Source organism: Phaenicophaeus curvirostris, chromosome 2 (assembly GCF_032191515.1).
Source record: "Phaenicophaeus curvirostris isolate KB17595 chromosome 2, BPBGC_Pcur_1.0, whole genome shotgun sequence".
Classification (NCBI taxonomy): domain Eukaryota; kingdom Metazoa; phylum Chordata; class Aves; order Cuculiformes; family Cuculidae; genus Phaenicophaeus; species Phaenicophaeus curvirostris.
This window is the reverse complement of record NC_091393.1, coordinates 30,826,120-30,847,563: the sequence shown is the minus strand read 5'-3', so window position 1 is coordinate 30,847,563 and position 21,444 is coordinate 30,826,120. Positions and strand designations below refer to the sequence as shown.

Here is a 21,444-nt window from a genome sequence, read left to right as displayed (position 1 = left end):
CCTCCTTTCAGGTAGTTGGAGAGAGCAATGAGGTCTCCCCTCAGCCTCCTCTTCTCCAGGCTAAACACCCCCAGCTCTCTCAGCTGTTCCTCATAAGGCCTGTTCTCCAGCCCCCTCACCAGCTTTGTTGCTCTTCTCTGGACTCGCTCCAGAGACTCAATGTCCTTGTTATGCCAAGTGGCCCCGAGCACACTGGCAGGGGCCCTGCCGGGCTGGCGTTTGCTCCCGGTTCCGCGCTGCCATTGGCCCGGGCGGGCAGAGGGCGGGGCCTTGGGGCCGGTTCCGCGCTGCCATTGGCCCGAGCGGGCAGGGGGCGGGGCCTCGGGGCCGGTTCCGCGCTGCCATTGGCCCGAGCGGGCAGGGGGCGGGGCCTTGGGGCCGGTTCCGCGTTGCCATTGGCTTTGGCGGGTAGAAGGCGGGGCCTGGGATCTGTTCCGAGTTGCCATTGGTCCGAGAGGGCAGGGGGCGGGGCCTGGCGCGAGGCGCGCGATTCGCAGGGATGGCGGCTCCGCAGCCGCGGCGGCGCGGGAGGGGCCCAGAGGAGGCAGTGAGGGGAACTGGGGGCACTGGGAGGGACTGGGGGACGGCTGGGGGGACTGGGAGGTTTCTGGGATCATACCTGGGGGGACTGGGAGGGACTGGATGGGGACTGGGGGCTACTCTGAGGGACTAGGAGGGACTGGGGGGGACACTGGAAGGAACTGGGAGACAGTAGGGGGGACTGGAGGGAACTGGGAGAACTCGAGGTGGGGCTGGGAGAGACTTGGGGACCGGGGCGGGGGGGGGGGGCTGGGATGACACTGGGTTCATTCTGGCATTCTGGGAGGAACTGGGAGAGACTGGGAGGAGCTGGGAGACAACGCGGGGATACTGGGAGGGTACTGGGAGGGTCTGGGGGACAACAAGGGGGGACTGGGACTATGCTATGGTTGTACTGGGAGGAACTGGGGGATGATGGGGGGAACAACAGAGGGGACTGGGAGGGGCTGGAGGCCACTCGAAGGGACTGGGAAGAAATTGAGGGGACTAGGGGAGCACTGGGAGGACTGGGGTGACACTGAGGGGACTGGAGTGGCACTGGGAGGAAAATGGGGGGGTGCTGGGAGGAACTGGGATGTACTGGGGGACAATGAGGGAGACTGGGAAGGACTGAAGGGGCACTGGGAGGAATTGGGAGGGACCAGGAGGATGCTGGGGCTGTACTGGAGGATGCTGGGGCTGTACTGGTAGCCCTGGAGCTGTACTGGGAGGCCGTGGTGGCACCAGTGCTGTACTGGGAGGCCCTGAGGCTGTACTGGGAGGCCATGGTGGCACCAGTGCTGTACTGGGAGCACTGGTGGCACTGGTTTCTGTACCCGCAGGCGCGGCTGGAGCTGGTGCTGGGCTGCTCGGGGCCAGGGGCCTGTGCTGGGGGGCGCCTGGGGCTGGTGGCTGGGTGAGGGGACCCCCAAACCTGAACCTCCCATGAACCTGCTGAACCCCAACTCCTTGAACCCTAAACTCTTCCTGACCTCCTTAAACCCCAACCGCCCTCAACCCCAAAATCTAAACCCCCCTGAACCCCAAACCCTCTGACCCCCCTGAACCCCAAAATCCTGAAACCCACCTGCCTGTGAACCCCAAATCTGAACCCCAACCCTCCAAACCCCAAAACCTCAACCCCAAATCCCTCTGAACCCCAAAACCTTGAACTTAACCCCCCCTGAACCCCAAAACCTCAACCCCAAACCCCTCCTGACCCCCTGAACCCCAAACCCCCTTAGCCCCAAAACCCTGGAACCCACCTGCCTGTGAACCTCAAAACCTGAACCCAACCACCTGAACCCCAAAACCCTGAACCCTAATCTCCCTCTGAACCTCAGAACCCCAACCTCTTGAACCCCAAACCCCAATCCCAAAACCCGAACCTCAAAACCCAAACCCCAAAACCTGAACCCCAACCCCTCCTGACCCCCTCTGAACCCCAAAACCATCAGAACCCTAAAACCCTGAACCCCAAACCTCCTGAACCCCAAACTCTGAACCTCAACCCCCTGTGAACCCCAAAACCTGAACCCCAACCCTTCCTGACACCCCCGCACACCAAAGCCCCCCCTGACCCCCTCTTCCCCGCTCCCAGGTGCGTGGTGGTTGTCCTGGACCCACAGGAGAACTCACAGAGACACATCTTGAGCCCCAACAGGTACCCCACGAGGTGACCCCCAAAAAAACCCTCCCAGGGACCCCAAAATCCACCAGGTGACCCTAAACCGCCCCAAGGATCTGCCAGAACTCCCAAAAATCCCCACCAGGAACCCCAAAACCCATCAGGGTTCCCCAGAACCTCTTAGATGCTTCCAAACACCTACAGGAGCCCCCAAACACCCCAGGCACCTCCTCAAAAAACATCGAGAACCCAAAACATCTCCAGGGACCCACAAAACATCTTCAGGTCCCCCCAGAACATCTTCAGGAACCGCCAAGCCCCTCCAGGAGCCCCAAAATCCACCAGGAACCCCAAAACATCTCCAAGTCCCCCCCAAACATCTCCGGATCCAATGCCTCCAGCAACTCCCAAAACACCTCCAAGTGCCTCAAACACCTTCAGGAATCCCCAAACCCCCTCCAGGTCCCCCCCTAAACCTCAGTAGCAGCCCAGGTGGTCAAGAAGACCCCACTGTTTTGCAGGAAAGCCCTGAGCGCGGTCGCCTTCTCGCCCGATGGGAAGTTCCTCGTCACCGGAGAGGTGAGTGCCACCCGTTTGGACTCCCCTGCACCATAGGTTTGGGTGTCCTGGCACCAGTGAGATGGTGCCATCAGGATTGTTTCTCTCCTGCTCTTTTAGGTAGGTCCTCCCCAACCACCTCCAGGAACTCCCAAACGCCTCCAGGAATCCCCCTCAAACACCTCCTGTTTGTGGAACCTGCTTGGGAGGCTCCTGGAGCCACTTGGGGGCACCTGGAAGTGTTGGTGGAACCTGGAGGCGTCTGGGGGCACCTGAAGATGGTGGTGGAATCTGGAGGCTTTTTGAGTTCCTGGAGGCATTTTGGGTTCCTGGAGATGTTTGGGGGTTCCTGGAGGCACCAGGAGGCTGTGGGGGCTGGTGGGAAGCTGGAAGATGCTGTTGCCATGACCCCGATTCCACCCTGCAGCACGGGCACCGCCCAGCCGTCCGTGTGTGGGATGTGGAGGAGCGGTCGCAGGTCTCGGCGCTGCACGGGCACAAACACGGTGTGGCCTGCGTCGCCTTCTCCACCAGCGCCAGGTACCTGGTGTCGGTGGGGCACCCACACGACATGGTCATCAACGTTTGGGACTGGAAGGTGAGCTTGGAATTGTCCAAAACTTTTCCATCTTTGCTCATGGGTGGTGGTGGCTCCAGACCTTCAGGTGGGCCACAACTCAACCGCTTCTCTTTTTGGGAGCAGAAGGATTCTCTGGTGGCTTCCAACAAGGTGTCCTGCAGGGTGATGGCCGTGGCCTTCTCTGAGGACAGCTACTTCGTCACTGTTGGCCATCGCCATGTCAAGTTCTGGTTCCTGGACTCCTTGAGGGAGCTGAAGGTGAGTGGAAGGGACCTTCCTCTAAGCCCATCCAGTTCCACCCCTTACCATGGGTAAGGATACCTCCCACTGGATCTGGTTGCTCCAAGCCCCATCCAACCTGGCCTTCGACACCTCCAGGGATGGGGCAGCCAGGACTTCCTGGGGCTGTAGAAGCTGTTCTCCAGCTTCTTCCACCTGTAGAACCATAGAATCGTGAGCTTTTCTCCTCAGAGCTGCTCCCAATCCATTCTCCACCCAACCTGGATTTGGGATTTCCCTGCCCGAGGTGTAGGACCTTGCCCTTGGCCTTCTTGAACCTCATGAGGTTCATGTGGTCCCACCTCTCCAGCCAGTCCAGGTCCCTCTGGATGTCACCTTGTCCTTCTGGGGTGACAGCTTCACTCACCTTGGCGTCATCTGCAACCTTGCTGAAGGTGCCTTTGATCTTGGTTGTCCCCAAACTTCATACCACGTCCCACCTCAAGGGTGTTTTGCTCCGTCCACCTTGAAGTTGTGGAGCTGCACGTCCTCCAGCCTCTGGACACCCATGGGTGCCTGGTGTGGCCACGGAGACATTGCCACCACCCATGGTTTCTCCTGGCCCTGAGGATTGGGAGCCATTTCCTTCATTAAGGCTCATTAATTGCTTTGCAGACCAACGAGACGGTGCCGCTGGTGGGACGCTCAGGGCTTCTGGGGGACCTTCATGACAATGTCTTCTGCGGCGTTGGCTGCGGCCGAGGACGGGCATTGGGCAGCACCTTCTGCATCTCCTCCTCAGGGCTTCTCTGCCGCTTCAACCAGCGACGAGTCCTAGAGGAACGCATCGCTCTCAAGGTGGGCTTGGATCTTCTGGGTTCCTTGAGGTGCAGCCCACCAGGAGGGACCTCACACTCTTTGGCCACAGGTGCCGTTGGCCACCTGCCTCTGCCTCAGCGAGGACCTCATCTTCTGTGGTTGCTCCGATGGCACCGTGAGGATCTTCCAGGCTTCTGACCTGCGATTCCTGGGAGACCTCCCCACACCTCACCCCCTGGGCGTGGACATCACCCAGCCCCGCGCCCCGAGGTACCTGAGGTGGCTGTGGGGACACCGGAGCCCCCTTGTCCCCTGGAGGCATTTGAGGCCACCTGGAGGCATTTAAGACACCTTGAGATGTTTTGGGAGGGTCCTGGGGGTGTTTGGGGCACCTGGAGGTGTTTGGGGTTTTGGTCGCTCCCCATAACGCTCCACCCTCAGGATGTGACCCTGATTTCCATCTCCTTCTCCCTGAAGTCGGCCGGACCTGGTCTATCCCGACACTATCACCTTGGCCTACGACGCCTCCAACTGCTGGGTGACCTGCATCTACAAGGACCACAGTGTCTATGTCTGGGACATCAGGGACCTCCAGAAGATCAAGAAGGTGTGGTCGGACCTTTTCCACAGCTCCATCATCTGGAACGTTGAGGTGAAGGGCGAGCAGGTCCCATAGGGGACAATTTGGGGGCATCCATAGCCTTTTGACACGTGACCCCTTGGTGCAGGTGTACCCTGTGTTGGAGGAGAAGAGGTCCAGGCTGCCACCCGGCTCCTTCTTGACGTGCTCCTCAGACAACACCATCCGTGTGTGGACCTTGGAGAAGAGCTCCAGGAGCTCCAGCCAGGACAGCGCCTACAGCACGGTACAATGTTGTGTTAGGAGAACCATGGCTTCTCTGTGCTGTAGATGTTCTCTAGCTTCTTCACGCTGGAGAATCATGGAAGGGTTTGGGTTGGAAGGGACCTCAAAGCCCATGCAGTTCCACCCCCTGCCATGGACACCTCCCACTAGACCAGTTTTCTCCAAGCCCCATCCAGCCTGGATGCAGGACTTGAAGGTTTAGGAACTAAGATAACACGGAACTGGGGGGAGATGTTGATGCTCTTGAGGGCAAAGAGGACCTGCAGAAGATGTGGACAAACTGGAGAGGTGGGCGATTGCCAGCCTCATGGGGGTCAACAAGGACATGGGTTGGGTTTTGGACCTGGGACCTGGGACACAGGAACCCTGGGTGGCGCAGAGCAGGGAGTGAGAGGCTGGAGAAAAGGGATCTGGGGTTTCTGGTCCAGGGCAAGTTGACCATGAGCCAAGAGAACAACCATGTCCTGGGTGCACCCAGCATGGCGTCACCACCCAGTGAGGGAAGGGATTGTCCTCTGCTCCACACCGGCCCCACCTTGAGCACTGGGTCCACTTTTGGGCACCACAGGATCTAACGCTCCTGGGGAATGTCCAGAGGAGGCCACGGAGTGAAGGGTTTAGAGGAGAAGCCATGTGGCTGAAGCCACTTGCTCTGTTCAGCCTGGAGGAGACTGAGGGGAGACCTCATTGCACTCTGCAGGTTCCTCACACGGGGAGGAGAAGGAGCAGGAGCTGAGCTCTTCTCTCTGAGCCAAGGGAATGGCAGGAAGATGCACCAGGGGAGGGTTGGTTTGGACATTAGGACAAGGTCCTTCACCCAGACGGTGGTGGAGCACTGGAACAGCTCCTCAGGGAAGAAGTCACAGCACCAAGGCTGACAGTGTTCAAGAAGCCTTTGGCCAAGGCCCTCAGACACACGGGGAGAACGTTGGGTTGTCCTGTGCAAAGACAGGGGTTGGACTCCATGGTCCTTATGCGTCCCTTCCAACTCAAGACATTCCATGAGTGCCTGAGTTGGGTTGCCCCATGTAGGGCCAGAGGTTGGACTCCACGGTCCTTGTGGGTCTCTTCCAACTCCAAACGTTGTGTGATTCCATGGTTCTTCCCTCTCCTCCTGCACCAAGACCCTGCAGAACATCATCTACGTGGACAAGGACCCCCAGCACCTCCAGGACTCATCCGGTGTGCCCGACCGTGGCGAGACCGTGGGTCACCTCGACATCAAATCCGGTGTGCGGGTGATGCAGGTCAGCCCCGACGGGGAGCACTTGGCGTCGGGGGACAGAGGAGGAACCATCAGGCAAGGGGCACCACGCTCAGTTGAGCACCAAGGGACAGTGGTGGCCACTGGGTGACCATGTGGACCACCCACTACTTGTGCTAGCCATCGTGACCTTCTCCAAGCCACCTCACCAACATGTATCCTGCCCAGTTCCTCTGGTTCCCAGTGGCCAAGCCAACTGTGTGCTTGCCTCACAGGATCCATGAGCTGCGGTTCCTGCAGGAGGTGGTGAAAGTGGAAGCTCACGACTCAGAAGTTCTTTGCCTGGAGTATTCAAAGCCAGAGACCGGTAAGGATCCATCCCACCAGTGGTGGCACCACCGGGAATGTCGTCAGGCTTTGCCAGGAACACTTGGGGATCAGATTCGCGGTGACTGAAATTTAGTGGTGGGAGATCTTCTCCTCCACTTAAGAACAGAGGCGTCCTGAAAAAGGTCTCTTCAGGGACCCTGAAAAGGATCTTTGATGGGAAAGGTCCCTCCCTGGATCCTGGAGGAGGAGCTTTGGTGGGAAAGGTCTCTCCATGGATCCTGGAGGAGGAGCTTTGGTGGGAAACATCTCTGTTGAGAAGCCTGAGTACCTTTTACTTCCCACTTTTCTGGCTCTCCAGGAGCTGCGCTGCTGGCATCGGCAAGCAGGGATGGGCTCATCCACGTCTTGAACATTGACCGGAGCTACGAGCTGGAGCAAACCCTAGATGACCACTCCTCGGCTGTCACAGCGCTCCGGTTTGCCGGTGGGTGGCTGGAGTCATCTCTGTGTCCCACCCTGGGCTGCCCTTCCCAGGTTCTTCCTTCCAGAGGGCTTTTTCCCTCTGGATTTCCGTACCTCAACATCAATGTCTGCAATTGACGGGGTTGGAAATGGGCGTCTCCAGTGGAAGAGCAGGGAACCTTCCATTGGAGAGGATTCCGAGCGGGTGGATCCCATCCCTGATCCATTTTTTGATGGATTCATTCCTCTTTTTGGATCCACGTGGTGGTGACTTTGAACCGGACGTGTTCTCCAATTACCTTTCCGTAGGGAATGGGAACGTCCAGCTGATAAGCTGCGGGGCTGATAAAAGCGTCTACTTCCGCCACGCTCACAAGGTAGGTTGTTGGCATCTCCAGGGGTTTTCCTGGAAAAACAAATGGGCAGGAAGGGCAACGTGGTTCTTCTGTTCTTCCTCCAGCTCCCAAATGGCTTCAGTTTCCTTCGGACACATCACGTCGCTGAGAAGACCACCCTGTACGACATGGACATCGACCGGAGGCAGGAACGCGTCACTGTTGCCTGCCAGGACAGAAACATCAGGTGAAGGCACTTGGGCCATGACAGCTTGGGGTCAACTTTCTTACCTCCTGTGGGAAGCTCATGAAGTTCAACAAGGCTGAGGGCAAGGTCCTACACGTGGGTTGGGGCGATCCCAAATCCAGGTTGGGTGGAGAACGGATTGAGAGCAACTCTGAGGAGAAGGATGTGGTGGTGGTGATGGAGAAGCTCAGCGGGAGGTGGCAACATGCGCTCACAGCCCAGAGACCCAACCATGTCCTGGGCTCCATCCAATGCAGTGCAGCCAGCAGGGCCAGGGAGGGGATTCTCCAGCCCTGCTCCACCCTCGTGAGATCCCACCTGGAGCCCTGTGTCCAGTTCTGGAATCTGCAACATGAGAAGGAGATGGAGCTGTTGGTGCGGGTCCAGAGGAGGCCATGAGGATGATCAGAGCTCTGGATAACCTCTGCTATGAGAACAGGCTGAAAGAGTTGGGTTTGTTCAGCCTGGAGAAGAGAAGTGACAGGGGGTGGAACTGATGGGCTTGGAGGTCCCTTCCAGCCCAAACCATCCCATGATTCTCCTCCTGGTGCCAGTTTGACCACCTGTCCTGCTCCTCCCACAGGGTGTACAGCATGGCCACTGGGAAGCTGAGGAGCTGCTACAAGGGCTCGCATGGTGATGACGGCTCCTTGCTGAAGGTGAGAGGGTGGTGCCACCATCAAGGTGTCTATGGCGGCTCCTTCAGCACCAGGTGCAGCAGTGAGCTGGGTTCGGTGGTGCTGGGGGGCTGTAGGCCATTGGGAAAGCTGAGACCCTCCAGGGAAGAGCCACCATCTGGAGGACCCAGGAGATGTTGGCCAGGGGGAACCTCGTGAGGTTCAACAGGGCCAAGCGCAAGGACCAGCAGCCAGGTGGGGACTTGGGGATGGAGGGACAGGTGGACAGAGGGACAAATGGATGGGTGGACAGAAGGGTGGAGGGAGAACAGCCCTGTGGAGAAAGACTTGGGGATGGAGGGACGGATGGAGGCATGGATGGGCAGAGGGATGGACGGACAGAGGAACAGACAGTGAGATAGCTGTGTGGGTGGACAGATGGATGGAGAGAAAGCAGACCTGTAGAGGACTTGGGGATGGACGGAGGGAGAGTTGGATGGACAGACAAAGGGAGAGCCACCTTGCAGAGAATGGGTGCTCTTCAAGGGGCCCTTCCACGGTGACCCATTAGGAAACCTTCATTAGAAGCTCAGAGCTTTGCAGGCTCCAAACTTGGGTGCTCCTCAAAGGTCCCTTCCACCCAAACCCTTCCATGCTCCACAGAACCTACCTGGCCGCTCTTCCCTTCCTGCCTGTTGCTGATACTACCACCCAGTTCCTCTCCCACAGGTCCACCTGGATCCCTCAGCCACCTTGGTGGCCACGAGCTGCTCCGACAAAACCATCGCCCTCCTCGACTTCCGCACTGGGGACCTCGTGGCAAAACTTTCTGGTCATTCAGGTCTGGCTGGTTCCTCTGGGACAACCAGGAGGAGAAGGCAGGGAATGGGGAGGAGGTGGTGGGAAGACTCTTGGGAGGTCCTGGGAGGTCTCCAAGCGCTGGCACCAAGCGTGGAGGTTGCAACATCGAGGAGGAACCACATGATGGCTTCTCCCTGGCACAGAAATCGTCACGGGGCTGCGATTCAGCACCAACGGCGAGAGACTCATCACCGTGTCTGGAGACAGGTGGGGGTCCTGCCCCACAACCTTCTCCCCACACCCCCTGCCCCACAACCTTCTCCCCACACCTGATGGGAGAAGCTCTGCCTTTGGGTTCACCTGTGATGATGTTTCTGGAGGGCTCGGGTTGGTTCCATCACTTGAGGTTCCTCACGTCAAGCCCCCGTAGCCAACCAGTGGAAGGGACCTAACCCCACTGCTCTTTTTCACCCCCAGCTGCATCTTCATCTGGCGGCTGAGCCCCGAGCTCACCGCCCGCATGAGGCACAACTTCTTGGAGTTCCACCACCTCCATCCAGCGCCGGAGAAGGACCTCGGTTGCTCAGTGCCGCTCAGGTAGTTGAGAAGCACCCCTCACCTCCACATCTGGCTTTCAGTTTGTTCCCATTGTTCTCCTGTCCTCCAGGCGTGAGACCTACATGGTGCCTCCTGATGGAATGTCTCCATCCAGTGGAGCTTCCCAGGAGGAGGAAGACGTGGCTTCCTTCCCACAGAAAGCTCCACCATTCTCCTGTCCTCCAGGCGTGAGACCTACGTGATGGCTTCTGGTGGGATGTCCTCACCTGGTGAAGCTTCTCATGAGGAAGAAGACTCGGCCTTCTCCCCCCAGACACCCTCCAGGGAGGACTCGGAGCCGCGTGCGTTGGGGTTGCTCAGTGGTTGCCCTCCGTTTTCCATCCCTTTTCTCCAAGGACATCGGCACATGGTGCTGCTCCTCATCATGGTCTTCTTCTCCAGCTCCAGTGTCCATCCTCACCAATGGGAGGTTGCCCTTGTGGGCAAAGAGGCTGGTGAGTTGCGCAGCTGTGCCGTGCCACCACTTGGCCATGACAGTTGGTGTCCCTCAGGGTTGTCTCTCGCTGGTGTCCATACTGGGACCAGTGCTGTTTAATATCTTCATCCATGATATAAATGAGATCGAGGTTACCTCCAGCAATGTTGCAGATGACACCAAGCTGACTGGTGCAGTTGTCACCTCAGAAGCATGAGGTGGCATCTAGTGAGACCTGGACTGGCTGGAGAGGTGGGACCACATGAACCTCATGAGGTTCAAGAAGGCCATGGGCAAGGTCCTACACCTGGGTTGGGGCAATCCCAAATCCAGGTTGGGTGGAAAATGGATTGGTAGCAGCTCTGAGGAGAAGGATGTGGTGGTCGTGGTAGAGGAGAAGCTCCATGTGAGCCTGCAGTCTAGAGATCCAACCATGTCCTGGGCTCCATCCAAACCAGCGTGGGCAGCAGGGCCAGGGAGGGGATTCTCCATCTCTGCTCCACCCTCGTGAGGGCCCAGCTGGAGCCCTGTGTCCAGTTCTGGAATCTCCAACATGAGAAGGAGATGGAACTGTTGGAGCGGGTCCAGAGGAGGCCACTAGGATGATCTGAGGGCTGGAGAACCTCTGCTATGAGGTGAAGACAGGGTGGGAGAGTTGGGTTTGTTCAGCTTGGAGAAGAGAAGGCACCAAGCAGACCTTAGAGCAGTTTCCAGAACCTGAAGGGGCTCCAGGAAAGCTGGGGAGGGACTTTTTCAAAGGGCCTGTAGTGACGGGACGAGGGAGAACAGCTCGAAATTGGAGGGGGAAAATTTAGATTGGACATCAGGAAGAAATTCTTCACACTGAGGGAGGGGAGGCCCTGGCCCAGGTTGCCCAGAGGAGTGGTGGCTGCCCCATCCCTGGAGGGGTTCAAGGCCAGGTTGGATGGGACTTGGAGCCCCTGATCCAGTGGGAGGTGTCCCTGCCCAGGGCGGGGGGTGGAACTGGATGGGCTTTGAGGTTCCTTCCAACCCAAGCTATTGTGGGATGCTGTGGTTGAAGGTTGGAGCAACCTGATCTCAGAAGGTGACCCTGCTCATGGAAGAGATGTTGGAACTGGTTGGTGGAGATCCCTTTGCTCCATCTCCACTGGATCTCCTCTCTTCTCCCTCTTTCCAGCTGGGAGAGGTGGATGACGGTGCGGCTGCCGGCGCCCGGCATAGTTACCGCCCGCAGGGACGCTGGGCTGAGCAGGTGGAGATGGACCCCATCAAGACGTTGCCAGAGGTGAAGCCACCCTACTTCACCCCCGTCAGATCCCACCCTGAGGACGAGGTGGACCTGGAACCCCGTAGCCTGGAGCTCCTGCTTGCCAAGGTCGCTTGTTCCCACCTGGATGTCTGAGGATCAACCCTAACCCATGTCTGGTTTTCACCATGCCCTGCCTGGCAATGCCCATCTTTCTGCGGCAAATGGATCCTGACCACCATCCCTGTCTCAAGCAGGTGGACAGATCTCCAGGTGACCCCAGCGAGGACTTCCAGCTCTCTGTGGATGAGGAAGCCGACACGGCGCTGGATTCGCCAACTGGGCCCAGCCTGGAGGAGGCGAGGAGGTGGGTGCTGGATAATGCCAGCAGGCAGGGAAGCAGGCGACAGGTTTGGTTATTGGCGTTGGGCCAACATCAACCATCTCATGTGGGCTTTGATTAATGCCACAGCACGGGGTCCTCATCCCCACCGTGTCCTCATCCCCACCGCGCCCTCATCCCCGGCTTGGAGCTTTGCCTCAGGCAGTCCTGCCGGTGGAATCCAGTGCTTTGCCATTGCCAATCCACTCTCCCTCTCCCAAGGCATCGTGCGATGGAGCCGCCACCACCATGTCCAGAGGAGCTCAGGGCCAGACAGGAGGACAACTCAGTGGACGGTAACACCAGGCTCTGCCAGGAGCACCAGCTTTGCCGGCGCTAACCCTTGTGACCAAGCAAAAATCTCGGGGGTGGCTTCAACTCTTGGGGGTCCCAATGTTGGTCATGGTGGGTTTTCCTTCCCGGTTCCATCCTGGCAGATGAGGACTCACCAGGAACCACCAGGGCGGTGGAGGAGACTCTGCCAGAGAGCAGCTCTGTGCCACCCAGCCCCGAGGAGAGGACGTTCCTCAAGCAGCACTTCGAGACGCTAGCGGCTGCCCCAGGTACCAGGTGATGCCGTGGGCAGGTGGGCCCATGGGCTTTGGCTGATGCTCACATCAAGCTCCATCACACCCTTGTCCCCATGTCACCTTAGTCCCCACGGTGTCCCAGTCCCCACAGCACCCTTGTCCCCATCGCTTCCCCATTGTCCCCATGGTGGCCCTGTCCCCACAGCACCTTCATCCCCATTGTCCCCATGGTGTCCTTGTCCCCATGGTGCCCTTGTCCCCATTGTCCCCATGGTGGCCCTGTCCCCACGGCACCTTCATCCCCGTTGTCCCCTCATCCTCATTGTCCCCTCATCCCCATTGTTCCCGACACTAACCCTTCCCGATCTGTGTCTCCAGAGCGCTTCAATGGCTCCTTGAGGGACTTGAAACCCCCTGAAGCGGGCGAGGAGGAGAAGGCCTTCATCTTCAACCCGCGCTTGAGCATCTCCGCTCGGTTCCTGTTGCGCTGTCAGAAGAATGGCAGGTTGGGTGCCACGTCCATCTGTCCCCACAATGTCCTTGTCCCATGATGCCCTTGTCCCCGTGGCATCCTTGTCCCCATGATGTCTACACAACGTTCTCATCCCCACAGTGCCCTTGTCCCCAAAATGTCTCCATGACATCCCAATGGCGTCCTCGTTCTTGTGGTGCCCTTGTCCCCATGACGTCCTTGTCCCCATGATGTCCCCATAATGTCCTCGTCCCCACAGTGCCCTTGTTAACATAATGTCCCCGTGACATCCCCACGGCGTTCTCATCCCCATGGCATCCTCATTCCCACAATGTCCTCGTCCTCATGGTGTCCTTGTCCCCATGACATCCTCATCCCTATGATGTCCCCACGATGACCTCGTCCTCATGGCACCCTTGTCCCCACTGTGCCCTCAACCCTGAGGGACAAGGGCTCTGTGGGGACGAAGGGGACAAGGATGCCATGGGGATGGGAATTGGCTCTCCCAACGCCTTGTCTGGTCCCGCAGGCTCGCAGTCGCCTTCCCGGCGCGGCCAAGGAGCCCTGTCCAGACCCAGGAGGTGCTTGGGAAGCAGCCGACAGCAGCCGAGGAGCTCCAGGAAGTGGTGAGTGGCTTTTCTACCAAAGGGGAAAGGGAAATTTTGGGGTGAAGCACCCAAAAAAAGGCATTTTTGAGCCTCGGGTCAGACTGGGCGGATCTTCCATCAACTCTGTAGAAACGGCTGGATGAAAAACGCAAGGAAATGGGAGAGGAACTGGGCGTTGGCAAAGCCATGGGTGAGTGAAGTCCAAGAGGGGATTCCTGCACCCCAGATCCCTCTGGATGGGGACAAGGAGATCCTCCTGGAACAGAGGACACAGCTCATGGCACCCATGGTGCCCACAGGGTCCCATCTCCACATGGAGACCTTCACCACGGCCCTGGAGCTGCTCCGGCTTCGCTTCCAGGAGATGCTGGGGTTCTACGACCAGGTTGGTGCCTCCCAAGGTGGAGGGTCCCAATTTATGGTGGTTTTGGCACCGTTCCCTGCTTCTCCTGCTCTGGTGGGACCAAGCACTGATGGATATGGGGTCACATCCCCAAAAACTCCACTCGCTGCTCCTCTTGGGGAGCCATCGCTGTGCCCCGTAAGGGACCAGGGATGATGATGGAACCCCTGTCCCTCAGGTCTGCGCCGAAGCCACCGAGTGGGATGTCCACCACGCCAGGACGGTGCTGGCCGGCCTCTTTGGCTGGATGAAGATGGAGCTGCGCTCCCGCGACATCACATCCAGCACCGACACTGGCACCAACACCGCGGCACTGCTGCCGCTGGACCCCGAGACCCTGGGGCTGCTCCGTATCTACTCCGACTCCCTGGTGGAGATGGTCCGGAGGCGGCTGGAGGGCAGCAAACATGAACCACTTTAGATCAAGGTATTGAGGTGCCACCTTCATCTCCTCATTGAATTTTGGGGGTATTTGAGGCAATTCATGGAGACACGGGATGGTTTGGGTTGGAAGGGACCTCCAAGTCCATTCAGTTCCACCCCATGCCATGGGGACACCTTCCACTGGTTCACAGTGCTCCAAGCCCCACCCATTGCATCCCACAATGGTTTGGATTGGAAAGGATTTCAGAGATGATCCAATCCAACCCTCTGCCGTGGGCATGGACACCTCCTGCTGTGATCAGGTTGCTCCAATGGTTTGGGTTGGAAGGGACCTCAAAAGTGATCCAGTTCCACCCCCTGCCATGGGCAGGGACATCTCCCACTGGATCAGGTTGCTCCAAGCCCCATCCAACCTGGACTTCAACACCTCCAGGGATGGGGCAGCCACCACTGCTCTGGGCCAGGGCCTCCCCACCCTCAGCATGAAGAACTTCTTCCCAATGTCCAATATAAATCTTCCCTCTCCCAATTTCAAGCTGTTCCTCTCGTCCTGTCACTCCAGGCCTGTACAAAGTGCCTTCCCAGCTTTCCTGGAGCCCCTTCAGGTTCTGGAAACTGCTCTAAGGTCTGCTTGGAACCTTCTCTTCTCCGGGCTGGACAACCCAATCTCTCTTAGCCTGTCCTCATAGCAGAGGTTCTCCACCCCTCAGATCATCCTAGTGGCCTCCTCAGGACCTGCTCCAAGAGTTCCATCTCCTTCTCATGCTGAAGATTCCAGAACTGGACACAGGGCTCCAGCTGGGGCCTCATGAGGGTGGAGCAGAGGTGGAGAATCCCCTCCCTGGCCCTGCTACCCACACTGCTTTGGATGCAGCCCAGGACACGGTTGGGTCTTTGGGCTGCGAGTGCCCGTTGTTGGCTCAACGACTCCTCCAGATACTTATCCTCTACCACGACCACCACGTGCTTCTCAGAGCTGCTCCCAATCCATTCTCCACCCAGCCTGGATTTAGGATCACCCTGACCCACGTGTAGGACCTTGCCCTTGGCCTTGTTGAACCTCATGAGCTTCATATGGTCCCATTTCTCCATCTTGTCCATGTCCCTCTGGATGCCACCACGTCCTCCTGGGGTGACAACTTCATCACTCACCTTGGGGTCCTCTACAGACTCTCAAATTCTCCACCTTTTCACTTGTTTTAGGGTTCTCTGAGGGTTCTTTTGCTCCTCTTTCCATCCCATCCCATCCCACTCCAACCCCCCCCAAAGCTGCCATGTCCCCCCCAGCCCTGTCACTTCTAAAGGTTCTTCAAGTACTCAGTGTTTTGGTTCAAAATGAGGGGAATGTGGGGTTGTGGGGGGGGCAGTCTTCATTTGGGTGCCCCACCAGTGGGACCAGTTCAAGGCACTGGGAGGGGCTTTGGGGCCCAACTGTGCAAACTGGGCTGGGGAGGAGATGATATGAGGCAAATTGGGGTCTGAAAGGGCAACTAGGGGCACCAGAACCACACTACAGGGCAACTGGGAGCACGGGGAATGCAAACTGGGGGGCAGTGGGTGAGTTAGAGCGTGGGGGGCGGCAATTTGGGGCACTGGGAGGGGCTTTGGTACCCAACTGGGCAAACTGGGATGGGGAGGAGGAGAATTGGGGCAATACAAGCCTAAATGGGAGGAGCCGCCTCCGCATTGGTTGCCAGGGAGGAGTAGCCGGCTCCCCATTGGTTGCCAGGGAGAAGTAGCCGCCTTCCCATTGGCTGCCAGGGAGGAGTAGCCGCCTCCCCATTGGCTGCCAGGGAGGAGTAGCCGCCTCCCCATTGGCTGCCAGGGAGGAGCAGCCGCCTCCCCATTGGCTGCGCGGGAGGAGGCACCGCCCCCTCCTGGCGGGGCCGCGGGGAGCGGTCGCCATGGCGGCGGCTCCGCCAGCGGGTCCCGCGCCCTCCGCCGCTTCCGCCTCGGCCTCAGCATCGCTGAGATCAAGGTTGGGTCGGGAGGGACCCCAAAGGGCCGGGGCGAGGGCGTCTCCCGCTGGATCGGGGCCACCAGGGCCCGTCCGAGCCGGCCTCGAGCCCCTCCGGGACGGGGCAGCCTGGGCCAGGGCCTCCCCGCCCTCAGCAGGGAGAAATTCCTCCATATTTCCAGTCTCCATCCTCCCCTCTCCAGTTTGTCCCCGTTCCCCCTGGTCCTGTCGCTCCAGGCTTTGGTGATCAGCCCCTCCCCAGCTTTCCTGGAGCCCCTTCAGGTTCTTGGATGACACCAAGCTGAGTGGGGCAGGTGCGGCAGCAGAAGGACGGGATGTCACCCAGGGGGACCTGGACAGGCTGGAGAAGTGGGGCTGAAAGAACCTCACGAGGGTCAGCAGGGCCAAGTGCAAGGTCCTGCACTGGTGCTGGAGCACCTTCCCTCTGAGGACAGGCTGAGCGAGTTGGGCTTGTTCAGCCTGGAGAAGAGAAGACTCCGAGGAGACCTTATAGCGACCTTCCAGTACCTGGAAGGAGCCTGCAAGAAAGCTGGGAGGAACTATTCATAAAGGCTGGTGGTGATAGGACGAGGGGCAATGGGCACATTTAGATTAGACATTAGGATGAGTTTCTTCACTGTGAGAGTGGGGAGGCCCTGGACCAGGTTGCCCAGGGAAGTTGTGGCTGCCCCATCCCTGGGGCTGTTCAAGGGCAGGTTGGATGGGGCCTTGGGTAACCTGATCTAGAGGCCGCACTTTGAATCCTGGGTTCCATTCTGGGCTTCTGTCTTCAAGAAGGATATTTGAGGGGCTGGAGCGCATGCAGAGAAGGGGAATGAAGCTGGTGGAGGGTCTGGAGAACAAATCGTATGAGGAGCGGCTGAGGGAACTGTTTTTTTAGCCTGGGGAAAAGAAGGCTGAGGAGTGACCTTATCACTACAGTTCCCTGAAAGGAGGTTGTGACAAGGTGGGTGCTGGTCTCTTCTCCCAAGCAGCAGTTGACAGGATGAGAGGAAATTAGACCGCTCCTCGAATACTGTGTTCAGTTCTGGGCCCCTCACCATAAGAAGGATGTTGAGGCTCTGGAGAGAGTCCAGAGAAGAGCAACAAAGCTGGTGAAAGGGCTGGAGAACAGGCCTTATGAGGAGCGGCTGAGAGAGCTGGGGTTGTTTAGCCTGGAGAAGAGGAGGCTGAGGGGAGACCTCATTGCTCTCTACAACTACCTGAAAGGAGGTTGTGGAGAGGAGGGTGCTGGCCTCTTCTCCCAAGTGACAGGGGACAGGACAAGAGGGAATGGCCTCAAGCTCCGCCAGGGGAGGTTTAGGCTGGACGTTAGGAAAAAATTCTTTACAGGAATCACAGAATCACAGAATCACAGAATAACCAGGTTGGAAGAGACCCACCGGATCACCGAGTCCAACCGTAAGGAAGGGTCATTGGGCACTGGCAGAGGCTGCCCAGGGAGGTGGTTGAGTCACCTTCCCTGGAGGTGTTTAAGGCACGGGTGGATGAGGTCCTGAGGGATATGGTTTAGTGTTTGGTGGGAACGGTTGGACTCGATGATCCGGTGGGTCTCTTCCAACCTGGTTATTCTGTGATTCTGTGATTCTGTGATTCTGTGAAATAGGTGTCACCAGGGCAGGTTTAGATCAGACATCAGGAAAAATATCATCTCGGAAAGGGTTTTCAGGCACTGGCTGAGGCTGCCCAGGGAGGCGGTGGAGTCCTCGTCCCTGTGGGGGTTTAGAAGCTGGGTAGGTGAGGTGCTTAGGGATGGTTTAGTAGTGGACAGGTATGGTTGGATTGAAGATCTCAAAGGTCTTTTCCAACCAAACCATTCTATGACTCTATGAAAATGAATGTTGCTGAAGGTAAGAGCTGACCTGCACTGGTTCATCCTATGGCAGCAGTGAAAAGCAGCAGAGAGGTGGCCTCGCTATGTCTAAGACTATACTTTTCGCGTGGAAAATTACTGATTAATGAAACTTGAGAGTCTGAACTGAGAGAGGAAATGTCATTGTTTCTGTAGGGACCTGAAAGGATTGCAGTTTCAAATGTCTTAATACAGACATCATGGAAGTTAAAGCTGAGGTTACCTTGAAGATGTGCTGTCTGGATTGCTTGCTGAGCATGCACTACGTAAATCAATCTCTTCATCCACCCACAGGACATTTACTCTGTAAACCCAACATCTGACTGTCCAGGTGTGAGCAAGGAGTGGAGCAGTGGTTCTTTAGGTCAATGGATGTGTCGCAACCTGTGAGAGCTGGAGGGTTTGCTGTCTGCGCTGTGTGCTTCCTGCAGGGGTAACCAGTGGCGCGTGGGTGCTGTGTTCAGAATATATTTGTTCTCCCGAAGAAGCTGCTGCTGCTGCTCTTCCAGTTGGACTTTGGTGTCTTTAAGGACTTTGGAGTGTTGAATGAGTCTGAGCAGCTCCTGGCGTAGGTGCCAATTCTCTGCCCTTGTTTCTTTGATTCGCTCAATCGCACATTGTGCTGCTGCTGCTTCCGCTTTCTCGGTGACCGCCTGGATCTTTCGGTGGAAGTCCCTCTCGCAGTCAGCCTTGGCCCGCAGAAACTCACTCCTGATTTTGTGCATTTGTTCCACGCGCTCTACCTTTGTGACCAGCAATTCCTTCTCCAGCTCTTTAATCCTTTTCATCCGTTCCAACTGAATGGCTGGGCCAAAGAGACGCTGCAGGTCTTCAACCTCCTTGTTCATAAGGGAGAGCTTTGTGTGCACCTCTTTTAGCGCTCTCCTGAGTTCCTCCTCCTTTGCTGCACACTGGGAGACCAGCTTCTCTTTCTCCTTCCGGACTTTAGACAGGTCAATGTGATTCTGGTCATTTAGTGTTATTACCAGGTTCTGGCACTTCTGGCTGCGTTTTGTAGCGTAGGACAGGTAGGTGTTGCTCTCTTTCTGATTCCGTTTGCCTTCCTTTTCTAGGAACTTATTTTCCTGCAGCAAGCTCTCTACTCTTCCCATGTACGTGTTCAAGAGGTCAGTGAGAATCTTGTATTCCTTCTGCAAGTACGATTTCCTCTCTTGTGCAAGCACTTCCACGCCACTTGTTCCTGTGGACTGATCTTCATTCTTGGCTCTTGCCCCTTGCTTATCTTTCCTGGTGCGTGTTGTGTCTTGTTTCATTTGCTTTGTCGTGGATGCCATGTTCCACGGGGGGGGAAATCAAACTGTAACAGAATGAACAGTTACAAATTGTAGCATTTATGCCACTTACATGACTGTTCCTTCTCCCCTGACCACGCCCCCCCCCCGGCCATTGTGGCCTCTTATGTTTTCAACTGGCAGCTAAAATGTTTGGTGTGACTGAGAGCAGCATGGCAGTGAAGGTCTTGGGGTGCTGGTTGATGAGAAGCTCAACATGAGCTGGCAACGTGCACTTACAGCCCAGAAAGCCACCCGTGTCCTGGGCTGCGTCCAATGCCAGCAGGGCAAAGGAAGGCATTCTCCCCCCTCTGCTCCACTCTGGTGAGACCCCCACCTGCAGTCCTGCATCCAGTTCTGGAATCCTCGATATAAGAAGGATATGGATCTGTTGGACCAGGTCCAGAGGAGACCAGGGAGATGATCGGAGGGCTGGAGCACCTCTGCTATGGGGACAGGATGAGAGAACTGGGGTTGTGCAGCCTGGAGAAGAAAAGGCTCTGGGGAGACCTTAGAGCATCTTCCAGTCCAGAAAGGGGCTCCAGGAAAGCTGGGGAGGGACTTTTTTCAAGGGTCTGGAGTGATAGGATGAGGCTTTAAATTGGAAGGGGATTAGATGAGATCTTAGGAAGAAATGTTTTCCTGTGAGGGTGGGGAGGCCTTCACCCAGGTTGGTCAGAGAAGTCGTGGATGCTCCCTTCTGACATATCCCTCCCCCTCTTGAAGCTGCTGAAGAGGGCTGCTGCCTTGCTGAGTCACAGGGTGGGGAGGGACTACACAGAGGTCTGGTGGCCGCTCCACACCAGCAGCTGCATCGAAGCCCACCTGTGCAGCAAGGATGGGTCGGGAAGAATGAGCCGCTATGTCTCTGCCACTTGTTTGCCTGTCAGGATGACCAAACTGGCCCCTGGTCACCTCCTCCCGCGTGCCAACACAAGTATGCAGAGTTACACCAGAGCTACAGAACAAAGACTCAGAGGTGATCCTCAAAACAAAAGTATTAATAAGATTTGTGACTAGAAATCTGCATATGTTGTACTTGGATGATTTAGACTATGAGTTTTTGTGATGGAAACATCCTGATGCATGACCCCAGAGTTTTCTGGGTTCTTACACATTGGTGGGGGTTGCACTGCAATCCCCTGTGTCCCTTACCATTGGCGCCACCAGTGAAAGGTAAAGGAGATGGGCTGGCTGACACCTCAGATGTTATCACTCCAGAATGGACTATAAGAGAATGAGAGCATTAATCAGAGCTCCCTCTCAGCTGGTCTGAGATCCCCCACCGATGTCAACAGTTCTACCAACACCGGAGTCTTTGCAGAAACTTCACTCACAGCAGCTTCAAGGAAACATCTAAGGTCTCTATCACTGTACCCCGTACAGGTTGGTTTTAAGTTTTTTTAAGTTTTAATCAGTTTTTAAAACTGATTGTTTTTAAGCAGTCCTTTCAGGGGAGCATCCAGAGTTTTTATAACATGCAGTGTTGTGTTTTAAAACTGCCAAGGTGCCTGCAATGTAAGAGGTACAGCTGAGCCCACAACGGGTACTAAAGAAAGGAAAATCATAGAATCATGGAATGGTTTAGGAGGGAAGGGAACCTCAAAGCCCACCCAGTTCCACCCCCTGCCATGGGTAGGGACACCTCCCACTGGTTCAGGGGACTCCAAGCCCCATCCAACCTGGCCTCCCCTCTTTCATCTTAAAACTGTTCCCCCTCGTCCTGACCCTGCACTGAGAAAGAGCCTGCGTCAGCGTTAATGATTCTTGCACTGGTAAAAGAGGAAGTGGGACTTGGCACGTTGAATTTGTAAACTATTGAAAAGAGGAAGAGCGCAATCGAGGATTTAGAACTAGGGAGAAATCTTAGTAAGTCTAATGGTTTCCCAATACAACTGATGCCCTTTTTTAAAGAAAATATGAACAAATCAAGTAGAGAGGTGAACATAATAGAATAGTTCTAATAAATTCTCCCATCATTGCAATAGCAGAATAGGTTCCAAACTGGGAACATGAGAGCTGCATCAGGAGTAGAGCAGGAATGGGGAGGCACAGGAATCTGTACAGGAATCTGTGCAGTTTTTTGGGGAGACAGACTT

General features: G+C 56.7%; 2 protein-coding genes across 2 annotated transcripts; one reads left to right on the top strand and one right to left on the bottom strand.

The window, feature by feature from the left end:
- The first annotated feature begins 1,304 nt into the window (after window positions 1–1,304).
- LOC138717341 (WD repeat-containing protein 62-like) lies at window positions 1,305–14,260 on the top strand. The gene is made up of 29 exons (XM_069850857.1): window positions 1,305–1,435; window positions 2,120–2,182; window positions 2,668–2,725; window positions 3,132–3,302; window positions 3,408–3,542; window positions 4,179–4,361; window positions 4,432–4,592; window positions 4,800–4,974; window positions 5,051–5,188; window positions 6,312–6,487; window positions 6,667–6,758; window positions 7,080–7,205; window positions 7,493–7,560; window positions 7,644–7,765; window positions 8,349–8,424; window positions 9,112–9,223; window positions 9,387–9,450; window positions 9,661–9,780; window positions 9,851–9,968; window positions 10,137–10,235; window positions 11,376–11,573; window positions 11,702–11,811; window positions 12,049–12,122; window positions 12,264–12,389; window positions 12,735–12,861; window positions 13,358–13,454; window positions 13,566–13,626; window positions 13,736–13,821; window positions 14,018–14,260. The coding sequence occupies exons 1-29, from the start codon at window positions 1,305–1,307 to the stop codon at window positions 14,258–14,260; spliced, it is 3,510 nt and encodes a 1,169-aa protein (XP_069706958.1).
- Window positions 14,261–18,193: 3,933 nt separating this feature from the next.
- Window positions 18,194–20,532, bottom strand: LOC138717434 (coiled-coil domain-containing protein 166-like). Its single transcript, XM_069850950.1, has 2 exons — window positions 20,501–20,532; window positions 18,194–19,371 (listed from the first exon to the last, which is right to left on the bottom strand). Exon 2 carries the CDS (start codon window positions 19,346–19,348, stop codon window positions 18,419–18,421), a length of 930 nt encoding a protein of 309 aa, XP_069707051.1. The 5' UTR covers window positions 19,349–19,371; window positions 20,501–20,532; the 3' UTR covers window positions 18,194–18,418.
- Window positions 20,533–21,444: the final 912 nt, after the last annotated feature.

Coding starts and splice junctions, on each gene's coding strand:
- LOC138717434 (XM_069850950.1), bottom strand. CDS start 19,348: ATGGCATCCACGACAAAGCAAATGAAACAAGACACAACACGCACCAGG.
- LOC138717341 (XM_069850857.1), top strand. CDS start 1,305: ATGGTGGCACCAGTGCTGTACTGGGAGCACTGGTGGCACTGGTTTCTG. Junction 4,362..4,431: donor AGGAACGCATCGCTCTCAAG/GTGGGCTTGGAT, acceptor CTTTGGCCACAG/GTGCCGTTGGCCACCTGCCT. Junction 12,390..12,734: donor GACGCTAGCGGCTGCCCCAG/GTACCAGGTGAT, acceptor CTGTGTCTCCAG/AGCGCTTCAATGGCTCCTTG.